Source organism: Gopherus flavomarginatus, chromosome 1 (assembly GCF_025201925.1).
Source record: "Gopherus flavomarginatus isolate rGopFla2 chromosome 1, rGopFla2.mat.asm, whole genome shotgun sequence".
In the NCBI taxonomy this organism is placed as follows: Eukaryota; Metazoa; Chordata; order Testudines; family Testudinidae; genus Gopherus; species Gopherus flavomarginatus.
Window position 1 is genome coordinate 250,341,878 of NC_066617.1, and position 26,693 is coordinate 250,368,570.

Here is a 26,693-nt window from a genome sequence, read left to right on the forward strand (position 1 = left end):
GGAAGGCACCTCCAGTACCAGGGGAAAACCCCATGGATTTCTGCATGAGCCACTGCCTACCAAGCCAGAGAGAGTCCCCCCCTCACACTAGGATCTGACGAAACGTAGGTAGGGTACTGGTATTGGCCCCTTGATTGGATGCCCACTTCACCTCCAATCCCGAGAACAAGTCAGTTTGGAGGGACTGTAGGGGACTGGAAAAGACGGTTACTCACCTTTGTAACTGTTGTTCTTCGAGATGTGTTGCTCACATCCATTCCAGTTAGGTGTGCGCGCCGCGCGTGCACGTTCGTCGGAAACTTTTTTACCCTAGCAACTCCAGTGGGCCGGCAGGTCGCCCCCTGGAGTGGCGCCGCCATGGGGCCCAATATATATCCCTGCCGGCCCACCCGCTCCTCGGTTCCTTCTTGCCGGCGGCTCCGACAGTGGGGAAGGAGGGCGGGTGTGGAATGGATGTGAGCAACACATCTCGAAGAACAACAGTTACAAAGGTGAGTAACCGTCTTTTCTTCTTCGAGTGATTGCTCACATCCATTCCAGTTAGGTGAATCCCAAGCCATACCTAGGCGGTGGGGTCGGAGCGAGAAGTCGCGGCATGGAGCACAGCAGATCCGAAGGCCGCATCCTCTCTAGACTGCTGGACCAGGGCGTAGTGGGAAGCAAAGGTGTGGACCGATGACCAGGTCGCTGCCCGACAGATTTCCTGGATGGGTACACGGGCAAGGAAAGCCAGCGACGACGCCTGCGCCCTGGTAGAATGCGCAGTCACACGGCCCGTAGGGACGTGGGCCAAGTCATAGCAGGTCCTGATGCAGGACGTTACCCAAGAGGATAACCTCTGGGAGGAGATAGGAAGCCCTTTCATGCGGTCCGCTACTGCCACGAAAAGCTGGGGGGATTTGCGGAAGGGCTTAGTCCTCTCCACGTAAAACGCGAGAGCCCTACGGACATCAAGCGAGTGGAGCTGCTGCTCCCTGCCTGAGGAGTGAGGTTTTGGGAAAAAAACCGGGAGGAATATCTCTTGGTTGACGTGGAAGGCTGAGACCACCTTGGGGAGAAAAGCAGGGTGTGGTCTCAGCTGCACCTTGTCCTTGTGGAAGACCGTATATGGGGGGTCTACCACAAGAGCCCGGAGTTCCGACACCCGTCTAGCTGAGGTGATAGCTACTAGAAAGGCCGTCTTCCAAGAGAGGTAAAGCAGGGAGCAAGTAGCTAACGGCTCAAAGGGGGGCCCCATGAGTCGGGACAACACCAGGTTAAGATCCCAGGTTGGAGCAGGGGGACGGACGTTAGGGTATAAACGTTCCAGCCCCTTAAGGAATCTAGACACCGTCGGGTGGGAAAAAACAGAGTGACCATCCGCACCCGGGTGAAAGGTGGAGATAGCCGCTAGGTGGACTCGTAACGACGATATGGCCAGACCTTGCCCTTTGAGGGACCAAATGTAGTCTAAGATGTCGGCTACTGAAACTTCCATAGGGCGGAGATTTCTCTCCACGCACCAATAGGAGAAGCGCTTCCATTTGGCCAAATATGTCGCTCTTGTGGACGGCTTCCTGCTGCCCAAGAGCACCTCCCTCACCGGCGTGGAACAGCGCAGCTCAGAGCCAGTCAGCCACGCAGGAGCCACGCCGCTAGGTGCAGCGACTGCAGGTCCGGGTGACAGAGGGTCCCGTGCTCCTGGGTAATCAGGTCCGGATGAAGGGGCAGGGGAACTGGGTCGGCTATGGTCAGGTCCAGCAGCATGGGGTACCAGTGCTGTCTGGGCCACGCCGGGGCTACCATGATCACATGAGCCCTGTCCCTGCGCACCTTCAGAAGGACCCTGTGGACCAACGGGAATGTGGGAAACGCATAGTACAGGTGGGTCGACCACTGGATGAGGAAGGCATCCGCTATCGACCCGGGCTCCCTGCCCTGAAAGGAGCAGAACGCTTGGCACTTCCTGTTCCCCTTGGACGCGAAGAGGTCCACCCGGGGATAACCCCACCTCCGGAAGATGGAGAGGGTGACGTCTGGGCGAAGGGACCACTCGTGTGACAGGAAGGATCTGCTCAATCGATCCGCCAGCGTGTTCCGTACTCCGGGGAGGAAGGAAGCCATGAGGTGAATGGAGTGGGCTACACAAAAGTCCCAGAGTCGTATCGCCTCGTGGCACAGGGAGGAGGATCTGGTGCCGCCCTGCTTGTTGATATAATACACGGTCGTCGTGTTGTCGGTGAACACCGCGACACAACGACCCTGGAGCTGATGACAGAACGTTTGACAAGCAAGACGGACTGCTCTCAACTCCCGCATGTTGATGTGTAGCCCCACCTCCTCCTGGGACCACAGGCCCTGCGTCCTCAGGGTCCCTGCGTGGGCCCCCCAGCCGAGATCTGAGGCATCTGTTGTTAGGGACACCGAGGGCTGAGATGGGTGGAAGGGGAGACCCGCACACAACACTGACTGGTCCAGCCACCAGCCGAGAGAATCTAAGACCCTCTGGGGGATCGTGATTAACATATCTAGTGGCTGTCTTGTCGGCCTGTAATGACTGATGAGCCACAACTGGAGTGGCCTCATGCGGAGCCGAGCGTAATTGGTCACGAAAGTACAGGCCGCCATGTGGCCTAACAGGGTTAGACACGTCCTCACTGACGTCAGGGGGGCTGTCTGTAGTCGTTGCACGATTGCCGACAAGGCCTGGAACCGCTGCAATGGCAGCAAGGCCCTGCCCACAGTGGCGTCCAGGACGGCCCCGATGAATTCCACCCTTTGTGTGGGGGCCAGGGTGGACTTGTCTGTGTTCACCAAGAGGCCCAGAGTGGCGAACATGTCGGTGATCACACGGACATGGCTGCAGACTTGTTGTTCCGACGTGCCCCGAATCAACCAATCGTCCAGATACGGGAACACGTGGATACGACTGCGCCGAAGCTGCGCCACAACAACTGCCATGCATTTCGTAAACACTCTCGGGGCCGTGGACAGGCCAAATGGGAGGACTGCAAATTGGTAATGCAGAGACCCCACAACGAAGCGAAGGAAACGTCTGTGGGGTGGCCAGATAGCAATGTGAAAATACGCGTCCTGCATGTCGAGGGCGGCGTACCAGTCTCCCGGATCCAGGGATGGGATAATGGTCCCCAAGGAAACCATGCGGAACTTCAACTTCACCAGGTACTTGTTGAGCTCTCGCAGGTCGAGGATAGGCCTGAGGCCTCCCTTGGCCTTGGGGATCAGAAAGTAGCGGGAATAAAACCCCTTGCCTTTCTCGTTCTCCGGCACCGCCTCTATAGCTCCTTTGCCGAGGAGCGTCTGCACCTCCTGCCGAAGGAATTGCTCGTGAGAGGGGTCCCTGAAGAGGGACGAGGAAGGGGGGCGGGGAGGAGGAAATGAAACAAACTGCAGGCGGTATCCCGACTGCACCGTGCGTAAGACCCAGCGGTCTGATGTTATTAGGGACCACGCTGGGAGGAAAAAAGAAAGGCGGTTGGAAAACGGGGGGAAAGGATCCATTGGGGAAACTGTTACTGCGCCCTCGGGCGCACCTTCAAAATGAAGGCTTGGGTCCAGGCGGGGGCTTAGAGGAGCCTTGGTTTTGCCCCCCTTGGTTCCCCGAGTGCCTGCGCCTTCCGTTCCTGCCGCGGCGCCTGTTAAGGTCCTGCCGCTGGCGGAACTGGGAATACGGCCTGCGCTGTTGTTGTTGTTGCTGCGGCCGGAAGGGTCTGCGTTGCGTCACTGGTGTGTGCATCCCAAGTGACCGCATGATGACTCGGTTGTCTTTCAGACTCTTGAGTCTGGGGTCTGTCTTGTCCGAGAATAATCCTTGGCCTTCGAAAGGAAGGTCCTGTATAGTGTGCTGGAGCTCCGGCGGAAGGCCGGAAACCTGCAGCCAGGAGAGGCGACGCATTGTTACACCCGACGCGAGGGTACGGGCAGCCGAATCCGCAGCGTCCAAAGAGGCTTGCAAGGACGTGCGTGCGACCTTCTTGCCTTCCTCTAAGATGGCCGTAAACTCCTGACGAGCATCTTGTGGCAGCAGCTCCTTGAATTTATCTGCTGCCACCCAGGAGTTGAAGGCGTATCTGCTTAACAGGGCCTGCTGGTTGGAGACCCTGAGCTGCAGCGCCCCAGCCGAGTACACCTTACGGCCGAGGAGATCCATCCGCCTGGCCTCCCTGGATTTGGGGGCTGGAGCCTCCTGGCCGTGACGCTCTTTATCGTTAACGGATTGGACCACCAGGGAACACGGAGTCGGGTGTACGTGGAGGTACTCGTATCCCTTAGAAGGAGCCATGTACTTCCTCTCGACGCCCTTCGCAGTGGGAGGAATGGAGGCCGGAGACTGCCAGATGGTGTTGGCGTTGGCCTGGATGGTTCGTATGAACGGCAGGGCGACCCTGGTGGGAGCGTCTGCCGAGAGGATGGTCACAATAGGGTCCTCTACCTCCGAGACCTCCTCGGCTTGCAGACTCAGATTTTGGGCTACTCGCCTGAGGAGGTCCTGGTGCGCCCTGAGGTCCAGCGGGGGGGGGCTGTTGGAGGAGGTCCCAGCCACTGCTTCATCAGGGGAGGAGGATGAGGAGACCCCCGGCAAGAGAGTGTCTAATGGGGGGTCTCCCTCGGCCCTCGCCTCTGCCTCAGGAGCCAAAGCGGAGTCTTGATGCTTGGACCCTTCCTCCCCATCCGGGGAGGGAGGGGGGGCGAGACAGCGAGGCTTCAGGTGCCCTGCGCTCCGCAGTCGCCGGCCTAGCAGGGAGCTGTTGGGGGCCCTGGGCCTGATGATATGCCCAGGGTGTCCAGAAACCCCATTGCTGCGGGCCTTGGTCCTGCTGTGGAGGCTCACTGAACAGCGCCGCCTGCCGGTCGGTGCCCAGCGCGTACCCACTGTCCGTTAATGAAGACACGGACGGCTGTCTAGAGGGCCATGGCGGGGCGGACCCTGGATGGTAAGGGTCCGCGCGGGCCGGCATGGGCGATCTTCTCGGTGCCGGGGACCGGTGCCGGGAGTCGTATCGGTGCCGGGACCGGGACCGGGTTCTGTCACGGTGCCGGGATCTGGACCGGTACCGGGCGCCGCTTCGGTGCCGGGATCGGGACCTACCACCGGTTCGGTGCCGGGAGGTCGACCGGGACCGGGACCTGCCACCAGCTCGGCGCCGGGAGGTCGACCGGTGCGGCGAATGTCTGGATCGGCTCCTGGAATCGCGGTGCCGGTAACGGCGGCTGGAGTCTGACCGCGATCGTCTCGATGTCGACCGGCGCCGCGAGTGCGACCGGTACCGCTGAGGGGAGCGGTGCCGGGACTGCGAGCGGCGGCGGGATCTGGAGCGACCGTGACGTCGGGACCTGGATCGAGAACGTGAGTCCCGAGACGGTGCCGACATCATAGGCTTGCCTCTGGACACGACCCGCACCGGAGGTACCGGGGGTGGTAGCTGAGTGGGCTCGGTCATGGCTATGAGGTCCCGTGCCGAGGCGAAGGTCTCTGGTGTGGATGGCACCACTATCTCGACCCCAGATGTCATGGGGGAGCTTGGCGGCACCGGACTCGACGGACCCGCCGGGCCCGGAGTCGACGGTGCCGGCGGCGCCGCGGCCGATGTTGAGGCCGGGCGCTCCACTCGGGTCTGCCTGGCCGGAGTAATGGACTTCGACGGCCTAGGCTCTGTCCCCGGTGCCGGAGAAGGTCGGTGCCGGGGAGTCTTCTCGGTGCCGGTGCGATCCGGTGCCGGCGCCGACATCACGGCCTGCGAAGCCGCCGGGTCAAGTGCCGCCTCCATAAGGAGAGTCCGGAGCCTTTGATCCCTCTCCTTCTTAGTCCTTGGCTTAAAAGCCTTGCAGATGCGGCACTTGTCGGATCTGTGCGATTCCCCCAGGCACTTCAGGCACGCGTCGTGGGGGTCGCTGGTAGGCATGGGCTTCCTGCAGGCCGCACACTGCTTGAAGCCCGGCGAACCAGGCATGAGCCCGGTGCCGGGTGCCGGGAAGGGCTAAGCCCCCGGCGAAGAACTATTTACAAACTACTTATCACTTAACTACTACTATCTACACTTAACAATCTAATTAACAACTACAATAAAGATAACGATAGAGAACAAGGAGAGCTAGGGACGTGGAGGACAGCTATGCCGCGCTCCACAGTTCCAACGACCGACACGGCGGTAAGAAGGAACTGAGGAGCGGGTGGGCCGGCAGGGATATATATTGGGCGCCATGGCGGCGCCACTCCAGGGGGCGACCTGCCGGCCCACTGGAGTTGCTAGGGTAAAAAAGTTTCCGACGAACGTGCACGCGCGGCGCGCACACCTAACTGGAATGGATGTGAGCAATCACTCGAAGAAGAACCCCTTGCTTCTGTCAGTCAGTGCCGAGGGTTCAGGAAACAGTGCTGGAGCAATGAACTCTTTGCCAACATCTGCAGGATCGGTTTCCCTCTGGTCGGTACCAGTGGACCCAGTGCTGGATAAGCGCTCAAGACAACATGCTCCATTCTGCTCGATGACTTCATCGGTGCCAGAACTTGCTGCCGTTTGGTCCCTGGCCACTGCAAATGCCTCCAGGGTGGACTGCACTGAAATCCTGCTCGTGCCATGATGACCCCATGGTAACGGTGGATGGTCCTGTACTAGATTCGGCGGCATCTGCGAGCAGGGTGGAGTCAGTAGTGCAACAAGCAGAGTTGGGGTAAAGGAGTGGACAGACACAGGTTTCCTATTGTTGCACTCCCTGTGTTTGTCCTTCCTCAATTCTGGGAAACGTCTCCTCTCGGATCATTGTTTCTTGTGTTTCTTCCTCAGCACTGGGGAAGGGAGTGAAGGGGAACGGAGCTGGGAGACCAGTGCCACTGGAGGAGCACTCCGCACCAATGTCTGACCAGCTTGGTTCTCAAGTATCAGAGGGGTAGCCGTGTTAGTCTGGATCTGTAAAAGCAGCAAAGAATCCTGTGGCACCTTATAGACTAACAGACGTTTTGGAGCATGAGCTTTCGTGGGTGAATACCCACTTCCTCAGATGCATGTAGTGGAAATTTCCAGGGGCAGGTATATATATGTGTGCTAGCAAGCAAGCTAGAGATAACGAGGTCAGTTCAATCAGGGAGGATGAGGCCCTGTTCTAGCAGTTGAGGTGTGAAAACCAAGAGAGGAGAAACTGGTTCTGTAGTTGGCAAGCCATTCACAGTCTTTGTTCAATCCTGAGCTGATGGTGTCAAATTTGCAGATGAACTGAAGCTCAGCAGTTTCTCTTTGAAGTCTGGTCCTGAAGTTTTTTTGCTGCAGGATGGCCACCTTAAGGTCTGCTATAGTGTGGCCAGGGAGGTTGAAGTGCTCTCCTACAGGTTTTTGTATATTGCCATTCCTAATGTCTGATTTGTGTCCATTTATCCTTTTCCGTAGAGACTGTCCAGTTTGGCCGATGTACATAGCAGAGGGGCATTGCTGGCATATGGTGGCGTATATTACATTGGTGGATGTGCAGGTGAATGAACCAGTGATGGTGTGGCTGATCTGGTTAGGTCCTGTGATGGTGTCGCTGGTGTAGATATGTGGGCAGAGTTGGCATCGAGGTTTGTTGCATGGATTGCTTCCTGAGCTAGAGTTATTATGGTGCGGTGTGCAGTTACTGGTGAGAATATGTTTCAGGTTGGCAGGTTGTCTGTGGGCAAGGACTGGCCTGCCACCCAAGGCCTGTGAAAGTGTGGGATCATTGTCCAGGATGGGTTGTAGATCCTTGATGATGCGTTGGAGGGGTTTTAGCTGGGGGCTGTATGTGATGGCCAGTGGAGTCCTGTTGGTTTCTTTCTTGGGTTTGTCTTGCAGTAGGAGGGTACACGTCTGACTCTGTTGAACTGTTTCCTTATTTCCTCATGCGGGTATTGTAGTTTTGAGAATGCTTGGTGGAGATTTTGTAGGTGTTGGTCTCTGTCTGAGGCGTTAGAGCAGATGCGGTTGTACCTCAGTGCATGGCTGTAGACAATGGATCGTGTGATGTGTCCGGGATGGAAGCTGGAGGCATGAAGGTAGGCATAGCGGTCAGTAGGTTTTCGATATAGGGTGGTGGTAATGTGACCATCACTTATTTGCACCGTGGTGTCAAGAAAGTGGACCTCCCGTGTAGATTGGTCCAGGCTGAGGTTGATGGTGGGGTGGAAGCTGTTCAAATCGTGGTGGAATTTTTCCAGAGTCTCCTTCCCATGCTGAATAAAGTCTGAATGGGGTGAAGTGATGGTCACAGGCCAAAGGGATTTCTAGCCAGGTTTTTTCCAGGTTTTTATACACAGGCTAGAAATCCCTTTGGCCTGTGACCATCACTTCCCCCCTATTCAGACTTTATTCAGCACTCCCAGCTATCTCCGTGACACCACTGATTTCCTGAGGAAACAATGCATTGGTCACCTCCCAGAAAACACCATCCTAGCCACCATGGATGTAGAGGCTCTCTACACAAACATCCCACACACAGATGGAATACAAGCTGTCAGGAACACTATCCCTGATGATGCCACAGCACAACTGGCTGCTGAGCTCTGTGCCTTTATACTTACACACAACTATTTCAAATTTGATGACAATATATATCTCCAGATCAGTGGCACCGCTATGGGCACCCGCATGGCCCCACAATATGCCAATATCTTTATGGCCGACCTGGAACAACGCTTCCTCAGCTCTCATCCACTCACGCCCCTTCTCTACCTACGCTACATTGATGACATCTTCATCATCTGGACCCATGGGAAGGAGACTCTGGAGGTCCACTTTCTTGACACCACGGTGCAAATAAGTGATGGTCACATTACCACCACCCTATATCGAAAACCTACTGACCGCTATGCCTACCTTCATGCCTCCAGCTTCCATCCCGGACACATCACACGATCCATTGTCTACAGCCAAGCACTGAGGTACAACCGCATCAGCTCGAACCCCTCAGACAAAGACCAACACCTACAAAATCTCCACCAAGCATTCTCAAAACTACAATACCCGCATGAGGAAATAAGGAAACAGATCAACAGAGCCAGACGTGTACCCAGAAGCCTCCTACTGCAAGACAAACCCAAGAAAGAAACCAACAGGACTCCACTGGCCATCACATACAGCCCCCAGCTAAAACCCCTCCAACGCATCATCAAGGATCTACAACCCATCCTGGACAATGATCCCACACTTTCACAGGCCTTGGGTGGCAGGCCAGTCCTTGCCCACAGACAACCTGCCAACCTGAAACATATTCTCACCAGTAACTGCACAACGCACCATAATAACCCTAGCTCAGGAACCAATCCATGCAACAAACCTCGATGCCAACTCTGCCCACATATCTACACCAGCGACACCATCACAGGACCTAACCAGATCAGCCACACCATCACTGGTTCATTCACCTGCACATCCACCAATGTAATATACGCCACCATATGCCAGCAATGCCCCTCTGCTATGTACATCGGCCAAACTGGACAGTCTCTACGGAAAAGGATAAATGGACACAAATCAGACATTAGGAATGGCAATATACAAAAACCTGTAGGAGAGCACTTCAACCTCCCTGGCCACACTATAGCAGACCTTAAGGTGGCCATCCTGCAGCAAAAAACTTCAGGACCAGACTTCAAAGAGAAACTGCTGAGCTTCAGTTCATCTGCAAATTTGACACCATCAGCTCAGGATTGAACAAAGACTGTGAATGGCTTGCCAACTACAGAACCAGTTTCTCCTCTCTTGGTTTTCACACCTCAACTGCTAGAACAGGGCCTCATCCTTCCTGATTGAACTGACCTCGTTATCTCTAGCTTGCTTGCTAGCATATATATACCTGCCCCTGGAAATTTCCACTACATGCATCTGAGGAAGTGGGTATTCACCCACGAAAGCTCATGCTCCAAAACGTCTGTTAGTCTATAAGGTGCCACAGGATTCTTTGCTGCTTTTACAGCTTGGTTCTGATATTGGTTTGAGCCTGGCTTACATTAGGATGGAACTTAGCCTAACCTTCCTGTCCTTTTTTCGTATGAGGCTTGAACTGGCAGCAGATCTGGCAATGCTCTCGAACGTGATCCTCCCCCAGACATTTCAGACAGGTGGAGTGCAGGTGGCCCACTGGCACGGGCTTGCAGCAGGAGGTACAAGATTTGAAGCCCGGAGATCGGGGCACGCCTGCCCCCGCGGGCAGAGGATGCCTTTCTAAGCTAAATGTGGAGGATTTAACTATATACACTACTACTAAAGGAAATAACTGAAGGTAACTAAACTTGTGAAAGAAAGGATGGAATAACAGAATCACTGACTAAATGCCTCGCTAAGGCAAGAGAAGTTGTTCCAGCGACTGTCACGGGTGGTCAGATGGAACAGAGAGCGCAGGGCCAAATAGGCCCCTTATACTGGCACATGAGCAGGTGGTGATAGAGCTAGTCCAGCAGATACCACTGAGGGAAAAATCTCCGGCGACTGCGCATGTGGCATGCGCACACCTAACATGGAATGGACATGAGCAAGCACTCGAAAAAACTAACTTCAACACAGCAAACACATGCCATTCAGTTTTAAACATCTGTAAATACTAGTATTCTTTACCACTTAAATGCTCTGCTTTAAGCTTCAAATCTTGCCAACTTTTATAGATTTTTCTATATTCCAAATGATTACTATAGAGGCTAACGGAAATGAATTAAACCTATATGGATTCTTACAATACAAACCTTAGAATTAACAAGTGAAACTTACCACAAATTTCCCAATGAACAAATCAGTCACCTTATTAACCAGGCAACCACTCATATAAAAGCAATTCAGACAAAAGTGGTGTAGAGTTGAAAAAAATTAACCTAATTAAGCAATAAGAAACTGCAGGATGTAAACTGTGTAATAATTTACCTCTACTGAGTTGTTATAGCTAAAATTCTCCACCGCTAAAATCCTCCTGCCACAGAATGACAGTAATATTTCAATTTATGGAGTGTACTACTGTACTAATTCATTAAGTTTCAAATATAAATAACTTTTTTTCTTTTACACACACGGACAAATTGGAAGGCATCTAGAGGAGAGCAATACAAATGAAAAAAGGTTTAAAAAATCTGATTTATCAGGAAAGGTTAAATAAATTGGACATGTTTAGTCCTGAGAAAAGAAGACTGAGGAGGGACCTGATAACTGTCTTCCAATGTGTTAAGGGCTGTTAAAAGAGGATGAGGATCAATTGGTCTCCAAGTCCACTGAAGGTAGGACAAGAAGTAATGCACTTAAACTGAGGCAAGAGAGATTTAAGTTAGATATTAGGAAAAACTTTCTAATGATAAGGGTATTTAAACTCTGGAATAGGCCTCCAAGGGAGGTTGTGGAGTTCCTGTTATTGAAAGCTTTTAAAAACAAGTTGGACACCGTCAAGGATGGTCTAGGTTTACTTATTTGTGCAATGGCAAAAGGGGCTGGACTGGATGGCTTCTTGGGGCCCTTCCATCCCTACATTTCATCTATGATATATTCTCCCATAATGATGTAGTTATGACATAAAGACCATATCTTGTTTTAAATTAAGATACCACTTCAATAGTAACAACTTTAAGAACTGCTGCACTCATGTTACTTTTAGTTTTGAGAACTTGGGCTTGGATCTACAAAGGGACTTTGCCACAATGCCTAACTTTCAGATGCATACAAAAATCACGGGAATCCACAAAGCCTGAGTTAGGCACCTAAGAACAGGATGCACAAAAGCCAGGACACTAGGTGGGGCCACCTGAGCTAGCCAATGGGAAATGGTGATGAGAGAAGTATGTCCTAAACCCTGTCCCTCTCAAGATTTCAGCACCTAAGTCCAGGCTGCAGGGAGGCACCTATCTCTGTTTGAAATCCACAACTGGAAACCCATCTCCCCTTTCTTGGAGTTAGACAGCTTAGGTGGCTAAGCTGTTTTTGCAATTTCACACAAAACAGCTGGGGGAGTGGGAGGGGGGACAGGCATCTATTACAACCTTTAACCCAGTGGTTAGGGTACTCAGCCAGTGCTTGGGAGATCCCAGTTCAATTTCCCTCTCTGCCTAATAGGATGTATAGTGTCCTGAAACAGTGAATGGAGAATTATCTCCCTGTTGCTGCTAATGAATTTTAAATGAAGTCTATAACAAGATCTTTCAACATCCATCTCCAACATATGTGATCCCCTGGGACTGAAGAAAGGATGACCAGCCTTGGATGAATAGCATCTTTCTACCACTTCAAGCCATCATGCTATAAACCACTTGTGCACTCCCCTGATCCTGGTCCTGCTGTGCACCAGTCCAGTAGCCTTCATGGATTTAAAATAGTCCTTAGGCTGGTCTAACTTGCAACAGCAGCCAACAGCCTCAAGCAACTATTATGGCATCTGGGAATTGCTGGGACCCATGGAAGCTCCTGTCATGCCTCCTTTTCCCCCTGACAAAAAACACACTAAACTAAACTGGCAGGCACATGTGTGGCTAGGGAGCTACTACACTAGCTTTATGCCATCAAAAGATTCATCTATAATGGGCTGATCCTTCAGTGGCTAGTTAAGCTGATTTCAGGACTGCCTTGCACTGGTAATGCAATGTAACACAGCTGCAGTGCAAGGAAAAAACTGTTCATATATCTCATTTTATTGCAAAATGAGGGATAATTGCAGAGCCTTTTCATCAACAACAAAAAATAACTTTTCAAGACACGGATGTAGAAATAATGGCAACTATAAATCTTTAACATGTATTATACTTTTCCGGAGTCCAGGATAAAAGTTCTAAAGGTGCAGAGACCAATATGTAGTGGCCTATGGGTGGGCTCTGAACGACTCACAAATTCTAATAATTTTGCCTGGACAAATGAAGTTCTTAACTATTATTACTACAGATTCAAAGCTCATATTTGTTGACACCATGTTAAAGCCCACTTATTTTAGAGTATACTCTACCTGTGAGAATGCTGGCAGGGCTATTACATTAATTCCTGTATCACTGTTTGGTTCTTGGAGGTCTGGTATTTGTAAGAGAACTGCTCCAACTGGCTGTGGCAGAAACTCACTGTTACACCCATTTATGGGCTCTTTTTTGCTATCACCATAAGTCTCTGCCTGTTGAATGGCGTACATTTGCTCTACTTGTTCTCTGAGATCAGATGGCAGTGCTTCCAAGACAGATTGATCTAACTGCAAATAAAATAAAATAAAATAAAATAAAATAAAAATAAAAAGGTCATTAGATTTTTTGAGAACCAAGAACATTAGTACATAAAAACAGTTTAAAAGAGTCATAGTATTTATTTTATAAACTGAAATTAGAAGAAATTAAAACACAACAACTGACATCCTAATTTGTATACACAAGCTGATTTCGGAATCTGATAATACAGCTGCTACAACATTCAGTACTAAGTAAAAGGCAAAATTAAGTTAGTATACATAAATGCTTAGTCTTGTATTTTTAAAAAATAATATTTAACATAGTAAATATAATTCCTATATAAACTTCCCTTCACATTAATTTAATCTTCATTATAACCCTAAATAACTAATCAGATAAGATACTGGCAACATGTATATTGATTTGAACATAAGTCTGCTATCTGGTCTAAAGCAGCTGACTGATCATTCAACAATACAGCAATTGAGTGATCATTCAGTTTAGTGCCAGGATATTTTTTTATATATATATATATATATATATATATATATATATATATATATATATGCTCCAATTTACTTTGGTGTTACTAATCTGGTGTATTTACAGCAACATCAGATTTCTCACTGCCATATTTGTAACATGGGCTTTTTTAGTACAGTCAGTAAATTCAGGATATGCTTTTTCCCCCAAACCATAAACACCATTCAATAATCAAGTCAATTCTCAACAGTTGGTCCTAGAGGTAGATTCCGATAAAACATAAAATTACTAACACTGAACAAATGAAATGGTGCATCAGATTCCAAAAGCTGAAGTATGTAATTGCAGCTCCCTGAGTGACAGAGAGTATGACTGATAATCACAATAGGAACATCTTAAATGTAGATTTGAAACCATGTTCTCAAAATTATTATTTATTGTAGTACCTAGGAGATCCAGAGAGAGGCCAGGACTACATTGTTGGAGGCCAGTGGTGGGCAACCTGAGGACCGTCAGGGTAATCTGCTGGTGGGCCAGGAGACAGTGTTTACATTGACCCTCCGCAAGCACGGCCACCCACAGCTCCCAGTGGCCACAATTCGTTGTTCCCAACCAATGGGAGCTGCAGAAAGTGGTGCGGGCCGCAGGGCCACTGGGAGCTATGGGTGGCCATGCCTGTGGACAAACTGTCTCACAGCTCACCGGTGGATTACCCTGACAGGCCATGTGTGGCCAGCAGGCCGCAGGTTGCCCACCACTGTTGGAGGCTCTGTACAAATACAGAGCCTCCAACAGTGGTGGGCAACCTGAGGCCTGCTGGCCACACAGAACAAATACAGAACAAAAAGAAAGTCTCTAAAATGAAAGGAAAATAGCAAATCTGCACAGAATGAAATGCTGCATTTGCTGGTAAGTCTTGCAAATACAGGTTTCAGGGGAGTATTCTAAATGCTTTCTTCTACTGATTATCCTTGAGAAAAATTTTAAAATCTCATACCTAGGGCACAGACTAGGGGTATATAATTGAAGTAATTTATCAACAAAAGGAAATATAACATTAAATATAGGAGTTTATTTTGTTAGGTCAGAGTCTATTTTATACTTTTCTCTCTCATTTGCAGAGCTTCTCCTTTTGTAAATGTGTCTAGGAAATGATTGTGTTGGTACACAAAGAAACCTGAAGAAAGTAGATTAAGTTTAATTCTGAGCTTTTGAAGTTTAGTAGTGTTATGCATGGGAAAAAGTCTCCAATGGTTGACTATCCTAGTATGGGATCTCATCTTTTCAAAGTTAAACTTCCAGTCCCAAAGAAGCACAAGGCAGCCTGCATACTGAGAACATCAGTGAAAATTCTAGTGCTATATCAAAGTACCCAACTACCTTTTTCCATATTTGCAGAGTGATCTTTAAGACATTATTTTATCTGATCTCCTGAGGGAGCAAAAAGTCTTCACCATAAATGAGGTTGGAAAGAATAAAAAGAGAGCACCACGTTGTTTCAACTCTTTGGTTCTTTGGGACAATCTTGAATTTCTGAATAATCTAACCATTTCTAAGTATACTGAATTAGAGTACAAGAAGAGTGAGCTTTTCAAATTCTATTACTTTTCTATTTTGTTTAATATATTAAACAAAATTAACATGGCAAAATCTGAACTGTGTCATTTGAACCTTTTGAATTAGTTGTGTTACTAATTAATGAGTACGGTAAAGTGTAACCTTGTACAGAGCAGAATTCTTATTTAGCTCTAGTCAGGTATTAGGATGAGCAGGTGTGAATATCAGGATTATAACAAAAGGATACTAACAGTGCTTAAGAGCTCTACCTTCATGAAAAACATAAATGGTACTTTGTAAAAGTCCCCTTTGATAGTTCATTAGTAATTAGCCTATATGGAAAATAGTCCCTATTAATAACATAATAATTAAAGCTCAGCACATACTACAGAATTTAAAAAAATACATATTTAAATTCCTAACAGAGTATTGACATTTTTATTATATACTAGTATTAACACAATAAAGTTTTGTAACTGAGTTAAGTTTTCAGAATTTCATGATTTTGAAAGCCAAGGTTTGTATTTCTTTAAAGAGCTTTAGAATTGCTGGGTGTAGGGTAATTCAATACCCTGATGTCAAACAGATAAGTAAGAGTTAATAGAACAAAAGTGCTTCATATCTCTTTTCCCTGGAAAGGGTTAACAAGAACAGTGAGCCTGGCTGTCACCTGACCAGAGGACCAATCAGCGGACAGGATACTTTCAAATCTTGAGGTAGGGAAGTTTTTGTGTGTACTGTTAGTTCTTGGTGGTTGTTCACTCTGGGGGCTCAGAGGGACTAGATCTGCAACCAGGTTTCTCTCCAATCTCTCCGATACAGGCTCTTATAAGTTCAGACTAGTAAGTACTAGGTAGATAAAGTGAGTTAGGCTTATGTTTGTTTTCTTTATTTGCAAATGTGTATTTGGCTGAAAGAAGTTCAAATTGGTATTTTGCTGAAAAGATTTTAATTTGTGCTTGTATACTTAGGCTGGGAGGGTATTCCCAGTGTCTATAGCTGAAAGACCCTGTACCTATTCAATTTTTTAAATTTACAAAGATAATTTTTACTGTTTTTTTCCTTCTTTAATTAAAAAGTTTTTCTTGTTTAAGAACCTGATTGTTTTTTATTCTGTTGAGACCCCAGGGGACTGGGTCTGGATCCACCAGGGAATTGGTGGGGAGAAAGAGGCTAATTTCTCTCTGTGTTAGGATTACTTTCTCTCTCAGGAAGTGTCTGGGAGGAGGAAAGAGAAGGAGGGGGAAAGGTGGATTTTCCTCTGTTTCAAGATTCAAGGAGTTGGAATCACAGTGATCTTCAGGGTAACCCAGGGAGGGGAAGCCTGGGAGAGGCAACAGTGGGGGAAAGGGTTTACTTTCCTTGTGTTAAGATCCAGAGCATCTGGGTCTTGGGGTTCTCCAAGCAAGGTTTTGGGGGGACCAGAGTGTACCAGGCACTGGAATTCCTGGTTGGTGGCAGCGCTACAGGTTCTAAGCTGGTAATTAAGCTTAGATGAATTCATGCTGGTACTCCATCTTTTGGACGCTAAGGTTCAGAGTGGGGAATTATACCATGACATGGTGTGCAGCGTCTGGGATAGATAGATAAGATAGAATCCAAAAGCCAGTGAGGTTTTTATTTCTCTCCCTGCTAGCTATCTGCAGGCAGACTGAGAGGTTTGGGTTTAAAAGCAAAAGTCAGTAGGATTTTTCCTCTCTCTTTCCCTGCTAGCTGTGTGTAAAGCAGGCTAGAGGAGATTGCTTTTAAAAGCAAAGGTCTGCAAGTTTTTTTTGGTCTCTCCCTTCTGAGTACTCTGAAGGCAAAGGCATTAGGGTTTAACAAGGATCTTTGTTAAACAAAGGGACTCCAGTTGTGAGTCACCATATACCAGCAAAACACATTTGCAAATGAATGTTTTTTTTTTCTAACTCTGTCGGGAATAGCTAGGTAGGAGTTAAAAAAAACACACTGTTGCTAAGCAACCCTAAGGAGGCAACAGAGCAGCAGCATTTCATGCAGTAAACAGCAGAGGGCGCCCCAGCACAAGAAAGCAGGAACCATGAGTTCCAAGGATGCCTGAAACAGGAACGGGCAAGACTGGAAGCAGAGGTACAAATCAAAAACGCAGACCACAAGCGAGACATGGAAAAGAAACAAAAAGAACTAGAAATAAAACAAAAAGAGATGGAACTGAGAAAAAAAGAAATGGAGCTGAGAGAAAGAGAAAGAGAGGTTGCTCACAGGAGAGAGCTGGAGATAAAAGACAGAGAGAAGGAAGAGAAGGAATGAGAGAGAAAGCATGAACTGGAATTAGCGCAGGCTAGGCAGCATCCTCCAGTCAACCCTAACAACCCTTCTCCAGTTATTGTTCCACATCCCAAGAAATTTCCCACCTACAAGACAGGTGATGACACTGAGGCCTTCCTAGAAAATTTTGAAAGGACCTGCCATGGGTACAGCATCTCTGAAGACCAGTACATGATAGAGCTGAGGCCACTGCTCAGTGGACTCGTACCAGAGGTGGCGGCTGAAATGCCTAAGGAGAACATGAACAATTATAAACTTTTTCAAACCAAGGCCAGAATCAGAATGGGGCTAACACCTGAGCATGCCCGTTGGAGGTTCAGAGCCCTAAGGTGGAAACCAGATGTGTCATTCGCCCGACACACCTACCACATTGGAAAGAATTATAATGCCTGGATATCAGGAGCCAATGTTAAATCTCTGGACGACATGCACCTCCTAATACAATTGGAGCAGTTCTTAGAGGGTGTTCCTGAAGAAACAGAAAGGTACATCCTAGATGGGAAGCCCAAAACTGTAACTGAGGCGGGGGAGATTGGAGCCAGATGGGTGGAAGTGGCTTAGAGGAATTCATGCTGGTACCCCATCTTTTGGACGCTAAGCTTCAGAGTGGGGAATTATACCATGACACCTGATCTTGGAGTATCTTCTCCTTTTTAGTCCCAGTTCCATTCCCTGACACAGTAAAAGGAAGAAAAATACTGGAAGGATGACAGTTTTTCCTGTTGGGTATTTACCACCAAAAATAGAAACTGCATTCCTGAACAGTAATTACGAACAAATATTTATCAGATGTTCCATACCCCTCACATTTACCTGGGAAGGTGAAGGAACCTCAATACTTAAATTAAGTCTTGATTTTACGCTGATAGGAGTGTGTAAACCATTCCATTTAACTGCAGACTCAGCCTTGCTGGTAACGGGATTGAGACCAGATGTCAGATGGGTAGTGAGAGATGGCAGAAAAGTGCATGTTCTTGATGCAGATGATATTTCGAGATCCATAGCAGCCACAAACACTATAAATGTAGAAAACAATATATAGAAAAATTATCTTAACAGTTCAAAAATAAATTACTTTTCACGATATGGAATTTTAGTTACTCTATGCTTCTACTGAAAAACATTTGGTAATTTGTGCAATTATGGGAATGGTTAGTGAGAACATTTTTCTACTTTACATATCTACCTTAATTATCCAGCTAGCTTTTCAAGATTTTGCAGAAGTTCTGATTCTAAACTAATCCATACATCCCTCTTTTTTAGGTGGGATGTATCAGCAAAACATGCAAGCAAAGTCTTATTGCTTATATAACTTGAAATGAATTTCTGTTGAAAAATGTTCAGACGCAAAGTCAAATTAAATAGGAGTTGTTTCTTAAAGGAAGCCAATACTATCACAAACCAAAATACAACTGACCATGGCAGTTTAAAGCATGCAGTGTTGTTGTAGCTGTGTCAGTCCAGGCCATTAGAGAGACAAGGTGGGTGAGATAATATCTTTTATTTGACCAACTTCTGTTAGTGAGAGAGACAAATTTTCCAGTTTATAAAGAGCTCTTCTTCAGGTCTGGAAAATGTACTCAGCGTGTCACAGGTAAATACAAGCTGGAACAGACTGCTTAGCGTAAGTAGTTACTGACCTTCTTTATGTTCTTCTTCTGAACATTTCTTAGTTTTCTGAACATGGAGAAGATCGATAACTGAATGTGATCCCCCAGGTAAATGTCCAGATGGTACTGATGAGCGAGAGGAAACAGCTGAAGTGGTTTTATTGATGGGAACTAACTGATGCACCTGAATTCCAACCTCAAAACAAAAAACACATTTTGTATCCTTATTTGTAATCACAAAGTCAAGAACAGTAGCAAATAAGGGCAACTTAAGCAGACGTAAATTTAATGGAGTATTTTGTAATATATAAACTCCCCCAACCCTCCTAACCAAACCCATCCAATTATTACTAAAGGAAAAATATTTTGCAAGTACTAAAAAACAAAATCAGCCCCCAAAGTCAACAGCTAAGAAATTACAAAAGTGCCACCCTTCTTCATTTCTCTGGGGGTAAAGTAAAGAAAAGGTGTGTCTCAACAGGACGATATGAACCATTTATATAACTTATACTGGTTTTAAAAATTATACAAACTCCCCGAACTCAAACAAATATGTATGTTGCAACCAGCAGTAGAAATTTATACTAACTCAGAGAAGTACCCATGACAGCTGAAAGATGTACCAAGTGAGGGATACTATTTTTTAATTCCAATTCACTGATCTAATCTATATTACACTTACCACTTCAGCATCTGAGTATCAGACAAACAGTGAAGGTCCATGCCAAGTGCACAAGGGCAGGGTTTCCCACAAAGTGCAATAGTAACAAACATACTTTCATACCAGATACATTTCCGCCCAGAAAAGCTTCCTTCACCTTTAATTTAGTCCAAAATAATATCCAAAACAAAACTGCAGAAGTATTCTTAAAAATTATTTTGCCCAATTCAATGGTGCACCTGGGTACCATTTGCAGGCTTACCTCCAACCTTCCTAAAATCTTGGACGGAAAATCCTAAAAAGCAGTGTACAACAGGACACAGAGCATGAAATAGGCGGTGGGTTGGGGGCTGCTACGACTTTTTTTATGTTTACATAGCTAGGATATTATTCACTGCCGATTAGTTTTACTGTAATTGTGATCTGAAACTGTGAAAACTCTCTATAAAAATGGCATGTTTGAGCTTCCACATTTCTATTCTAAAAAGATTACTGAATTAAGTGTACCCAGTTTACAAATAGTCAAGTTGTACTTTATCATATGTGAAACATTACCCTGTTAACGTCAATCTAAGTCTGTGCAGCCTAAGAAAGTTGCATAAAATATATAAATGTAGAGAGGGAAATGTAAAAAACAAACTTGAACTCTTAGTTTTATTAACTCACCCCTCGCATATCTGATATGTTCAATTTCATTGTGTGAAACATGTTTAGTGTTTCCTTCCCAATTACTTTTGCACTATCTGTTGCATGGTCAAGAGTTACAGTTCTGCAAAGAATAAAATACAGTTAAAGAAAAGATGCATTACAAAATCGTTAAGAGATTTTACACTATTAATTCCAGACATCATCTCAAAGAAATATATACTACTTGATACCACAGAGGAAAGTAATTTCTCAGTCTACAAAACTGGAATAATATTTTTTAGGAAAACTAGGACAAATACACTATAGAAATATTGATTAAAATCAATACTTATGAGAGATGATTACCAGTCTGAGGCCTGGTCTACACTACGCATTTATATCGAATTTAGCAGCGTTAAACCGAATTAATCCTGCACCCATCCACACAACGAAGCCCTTAATATCGATATAAAGGGCTCTTAATACCGATATCTGTAATCCTCCTCAACGAGGGGAGTAGTGCCGAAACTGGTATTGCCATGTCAGATTAAGGTTAGTGTGGCCGCAATTTGACGGTATTGGCCTCCAGGTGCTATCCTACAGAGCACCATTGTGCCTGCTCTGGACAGCAATCTGAACTCGGATGCACTGGCCCGGTAGATAGAAAAAGCCTTGCGAACTTTTGAATTTCATTTCCTGTTTGCCCAGCGTGGAGCGCCGATCAGCATGGGTGACCATGCAGTCCCAAATTCAAAAAGAGCTCCAGCACGGACCATACGGGAGATACTGGATCTGATCGCTGTATAGGGAGACAAATCTGTTCTATCAGACCTCCGTTCCACCGAAGCCGCAGGACCAGTAGAGCGTCCCCCGCAGCATGCCACCCCATGCATGCGCTTGGCGTGCTGGGGCCTGGAGCCGCCCCTGCTGAAGGTCAAAAACATTGTCGTCGGTGGTTCAGGGTTTATGTCATCAATTTACCCTCCTCCCCACCCATGAAAGAAAAGGGGAAAAAATCGTTTCTCGCCTCTTTTCAGTGTCACCGTATGTCTACTGAATGCTGCTGGTAGACGGGGTGCTGCAGCGCTAAACAGCAGTATCCCCTCCCCTCCTCTCCCTGATGGCAGATGGTACAATAGGACTGATAACTGTCGTCATCATCCCGTGAGTGCTCCTGGCTGGCCTCGGTGAGGTTGGCCGGGGGCGCCTGGCAAAAATGGAAATGACTCCTGGTCATTCCCTTCTTTAAGCTTTGTCTCCTGGAGATTCTGTCCTGCCTGGATTATCATAGCAGCTGGAGGCCGCCTCCCCGTCATTTTATCTCACTAAAAATTCAGTGTTTCTTATTCATGCATTCTTTATTACTTCATGACATAAATGGGAGGATAACTGCCACGGTAGTCCAGGAGGGGTGTGGGAGGAGGGAAGCAACGGGTGGGGTTGTTGCAGGGGCACCCCCTAGAATGGCATGCAGCTCATCATTTCTGTGGGATGTCTGGGGCTCTGACCCAGAGCGGCCGTGCTCTCTGGTTCTCTAGTAGGCTTGCCTCATATTCTAGGGCAGGACTAACTCTATTTTTAGACAAAACATAAAGAAGGGAATGACCTGGGGAGTCATTCCCATTTTTGTCCATGCGCCCCCGGCCAACCTCAGCAAGGCCGGCCAGGAGCACCCATGACAGCAGCAGATGGTACAACAGGACTGGTAACCGTCATCGCCAATTTCTAAAGCAGCAGACGATGTAATAGGGCTGGTAACTGTCTCTGCTACCTTGCAAAGGCAAATGAAAGCTGCTGTGTAGCGCTGCAGTACCGCATCTGTCAGCAGCATCCAGTACACATACGGGGAGAGTGAAAAAAGGCTAAACGGGCTCCATGGTTGTCATGCTATGGCGTCTGCCAGGGCAATCCAGGGAAAAAGGGCGCGAAATGATTGTCTGCCTTTCACGGCGGAAGGACTGAGTGATGACATTTACCCAGAATCACCTGCGACACAGTTTTTGCCCCATCATGCATTGGGATCTCAACCCAGAATTCCAATGGGCGGGGGAGACTGCGGGAACTATGAGATAGCTACCCACAGTGCAACGCTCCGGAAATCTATGCAAGCCTCGGTACATGGACGCACACCGCCGAATTAATGTGCTTAGCGTGGCCGCGTGCACTCGACTTAATACAATCTGTTTTAAAAAACCGGTTTCTGTAAAATCAGAATAATCCCGTAGTGTAGACATACCCTAAAACAATTTTAAAAAATTCTGGATTAAGTTAATAGCGAGGAATGGAGAAACATTTTTGTCCTCAATAATTAACTAACATTAATGATCTCATAGGTGAGACATCGACATTTTACTGAGACCATCCTAATATGTACATAGCAGCCAGAGATGTAGAGGAGTCTATAGCTATGCTATTTCAGTCGCAGTCTTCTTTCCTTCAAACCCTGAAGGATGTACTGGTGGCATCAAGCTCCTTCTTTCCCACTCCTGCCTCATCTAACACCTACTATCTTCTCCCAATATTGTCTCATTGATCTCTTGTACGTCTCTGTTGCTTGGTCTGTACCTAGCTGTTGTCTTGTCTTATACTTAGATTCTAAGTTCTTTGGTGTGGTGACTATATTTTTGTTTTCTATTTGTACAGCACCTAACAGAATTGGATGCTAGCCCAAAGACTAAAGCTCATAAGTGCTATAATAATACACATAATAAACAACATGCCTCACAACTTTCTAACCTCTGAGGTATGTTCTGTTCACCTTTCCTCCCCTCTTCTGTAAGTGCAGCTGTCACTTGTCCTTTCTTTCTAATTTGGACACATTTGGCTCTCCTTCCTTTCCTCTCCCATATTCTCCATTTTTATCCTGGATGAGTTCCGTTTTCAGACTGATTGATTCTGCTGCTTCTCACTTCTTCTACTTTACTTCCTCCTCTAGCTCTAGATCTACTGCCCAATACATCTATGAAAGGGATCAGTATTAATACTTTTCATATGGGACAAATCTGTGCAGTAATTGATTTGTGTAAAGCATTTGTACAGCATGCCATTCTACTTTATTGAAAAGACTTAACAGAGGCTATTAGCTTTGGAAAAACCCTATTTCATTCTATCTATATCAACAACAGTATTACATCAGATAGTTATGCTCCACAAACAGAGTGCCAGAGCTTCTCTGAGATCTAATCTTATTTTCAGCATAATTCAAACAGGTGGATATTCTCAACGTCACCTTTTATACAAATATTAATATTTATTCTGAGTATACTTCACCGACATCAGTTTGAGAGTGTACTATCGTAGACTTTTTTTTTTTTTTGGTTAAATCATTCATTTTAGGATTTGCTGAATTCATGGAACTGTACACTTTAATAGGTATTTGGCAGGCAATTAGTGCTACATACTGTAGTAGCGTGTCAGTAAGTATTACCAATTGTTACTTTATTGTTTAAAACAAGAAAAAAGCATAAAGCCTGACTAAGCCTTTAAGGTTTGTAATTAGCCTTCTGGAATCTCTGAATTCCTGAAAAGATTTATTGGAAGCTGATCATTACAAAGATTAGACTGGGGTGCTCTGAATGGTGTTGCTGATTGTAATACAGCGCTGAAGAAAATTAAAACACAATTTAAAAATTGTGTCAAGATGGGTATTTTCAGCCAGCTGCTCTTCCAAAACTGATTTTGACTATCTAAGCCTTTTCAGGAAGACTATCCAGTTCAGACAAGCCCCGCTTATTTCATGACCGTCACAATGAAGATGCTTTTCTCCTTCTAAAGGAGACTGGAAGGAAAGATATTAGTCTGTAAACTCCTAAGATTACAAGAGGAAAGAAAATGTATTTAAGACATTTTTTGCATGAAAATCCTAAACTATAGTCATGTTTCTTTAGGAAAACAAGACCGCCACCTAGGACTATATCAGGGGTAGGCAACCTATGGCACACGTGCTGAAGGCGGCACATGAGGTGATTTTCAGTGGCACTCATACTGCCCGAGGTCTGGCCATCAGTCCGGGGGGCTCTGCATTTTAATTTTATTTTAAATGAAGCTTCTTAAACATTTAAAAAACTTTATTTACTTTACAAACAAAATAGTTTCGTTAAATATTACAGACTTATAGAAAGAGACCTTCTAAAAATGTTAAAATGTATTTCTGGCACACAAAACCTTAAATTAGAGTGAATAAATGTAGACTTGGCACACCACTTCTAAAAGGCTGCCGACCCCTGGACTATATTAAGCAAAACATATAGGAAGTTTGAGAACGGAACTGCAGCTATTATATAGTTATAGATACTATATAAAGCCCAATTCTGCAAGGCACTGAGCACCTTTAATGCCCTTTATGTTTTATTGAGAGTTCACAAGGCTCAGCACCCTGCGTAGTGGGTCCATACCTACATATTGATAAGTTTTTAATTCTATGCAAGGTTACCTGGCAATGTTGTCACAGATTCCATGGCCTCCATATTTTGCAGGCTCTACAGGGGCCCCAGCCTTTCTGACCATGATTTTAAGAGTTAACCGTTTTCCCTTCATCCCAGCAGCTTCAAGTCTATGTTGGATCTCTTCTGAAAGACTCAGAAGGAAAGCTTCTGCTTCCTTAGGCTAAACGGAAGAAAAAATGTTTTTTTATCACTGTCATGCATCTGATGCAGAGAGCTAAAATGTCTTTAAAAATTAGAAGTATGTAAATTAATTTATTTCATGTAGTTCTGGCATGAAACTAAAGGATCCACTATAAAGATTTTAAAAATAAAAAAAGAGCACAGTCAACTGACTATAGCAAGAAAACTCATAGGTAAAAGTGCCTCTTTTTTGCCTCTGAATATGAGAATTTTCACTGCATGCATACTGCTATACTGATGTATGACATATCTGAGGATACAAATTTCATATTATTTTGTCATTTGTAGTGAGAGGAGAATGTTTTGGCAACATCTGAGGTAAATCACACTTCTTTGAGATGTGGAACACTGAAAAATTAGTTGCACTTTTCTGCAGAGCCATCATAAGAACAGCCTGATACACAAACTTCAAGTTGTTTTACTCAAGAGATTTTGATGACAACTAGTACGAACCCTGAAAAGAGGAAGTTACTCACCTTGTGCAGTAAGGATAGTTTTGTAAAATGTGTTTCCCTATGGGTGCTCCACTGTAAGAACATCTGCACCTCTAACCTGAGATTTTAGGTAGCGGTGTCAGTTCAGACTGCACATGTGCGCTCCCGCCCATGCTGTCTCGAGGCTATCCACACTGTGAGGGTGAACCCCTTCTCAGTTCCCTCTCTACACAAAGTCCCTTATAGAAAATACTGAAGTAGAGGGGAGGAGGGTGGGTTATGGAGCACCCATAGGGACAAACATGTCGAAGAACCATTGCACAAGGTAACTCCCTCTTTGAGTAGTGTCCCAGTGGGTGCACTCCACTATAAGTGGCTTCACAGCAATATTCTCCATGGAAGGCTGGGGCTTTGGAGTAGAGTCAGTTACTACAGAGAGTACTGTGGAGGGCAGCGGAGGATGAATCTCCAGCCATTGCACAATGATCTGTGAAAGTGTGGACAGAGGTCCAAGTTCTCTGTCCTGCAGAGTGGATTCCCAGGGAGTGTAATGTGGCCCAGGAATCCTTCAAGGTGGGAAGAGAAGAGTCTGTCTTCTCCACGAAGAGCTTGGGCCCTTCAAATGGGAGATCTTCCACTGTAGTCTGCAGCTCTTTGGGCGACCCAGAAAGTTGTAGCCAACAAGATTGTCTCATTACCACTGCCACAGAGACAGAGCTGGCCATTGTATCGGGTGTGTCTAGTGCAGTCTGTAACACTGTTCTGGCTACTAATTGACCCTCTCTGACAACCACCTGAAACTGTTCCTTTTGTCTCTCCGGTAAATGTTCCAGAAATGCACTGAGTTTCTCATCATTAATACAATTATATTTGGCCATGGATGCTTGTTAGTTTGCGACTCTAAACTGCAGTGTCGCTGACAAATATGCCTTCCTCTCATAGAGATGTAGCCTTTTCCAATCACAGTTGCATGGGTCGACTTGGCATGATGCTGCTTGCCTCATGCATTAACCACATCAACTATGATGGAGTTGGGTTGTGGATGATGAAACAGGAAGTTGGCCTCTTTGGGAGGGATGCAGAAATTTTTGTCAGCTCTCTTGCCAGTTGGTGTCTGCCAGATGACTTTGGCAGGATCTAGAATTGACTCATTAATTGGGAGGGCAATTCTGGATGAGTAGGTGGTGTGCAGAATATCCACCAGTGTGTGATGTGCATCTGCCACCTCCTGTAGGGGAATCTGCAGCTGGTCTGCCACCTTAGCAAGGCCTTGCAAGTTCTTGA

At 46.4% G+C, this 26,693-nt stretch overlaps 1 protein-coding gene across 9 annotated transcripts in view; it reads right to left on the reverse strand.

The window, feature by feature from the left end:
* REV1 (REV1 DNA directed polymerase) overlaps nucleotides 1-26,693 on the reverse strand; it is a 121,815-nt gene that overhangs the window by 26,328 nt on the left and 68,794 nt on the right. For all 9 annotated transcript variants that reach the window (XM_050921595.1, XM_050921604.1, XM_050921575.1 and 6 more), the window contains 5 exons: nucleotides 24,783-24,955; nucleotides 20,390-20,492; nucleotides 19,093-19,258; nucleotides 18,266-18,468; nucleotides 12,916-13,149 (listed from right to left, as the gene is read on the reverse strand). In XM_050921595.1, coding sequence (XP_050777552.1) covers nucleotides 12,916-13,149; nucleotides 18,266-18,468; nucleotides 19,093-19,258; nucleotides 20,390-20,492; nucleotides 24,783-24,955 — 879 coding nt within the window. The remainder of the gene's footprint in view (nucleotides 1-12,915; nucleotides 13,150-18,265; nucleotides 18,469-19,092; nucleotides 19,259-20,389; nucleotides 20,493-24,782; nucleotides 24,956-26,693) is intronic.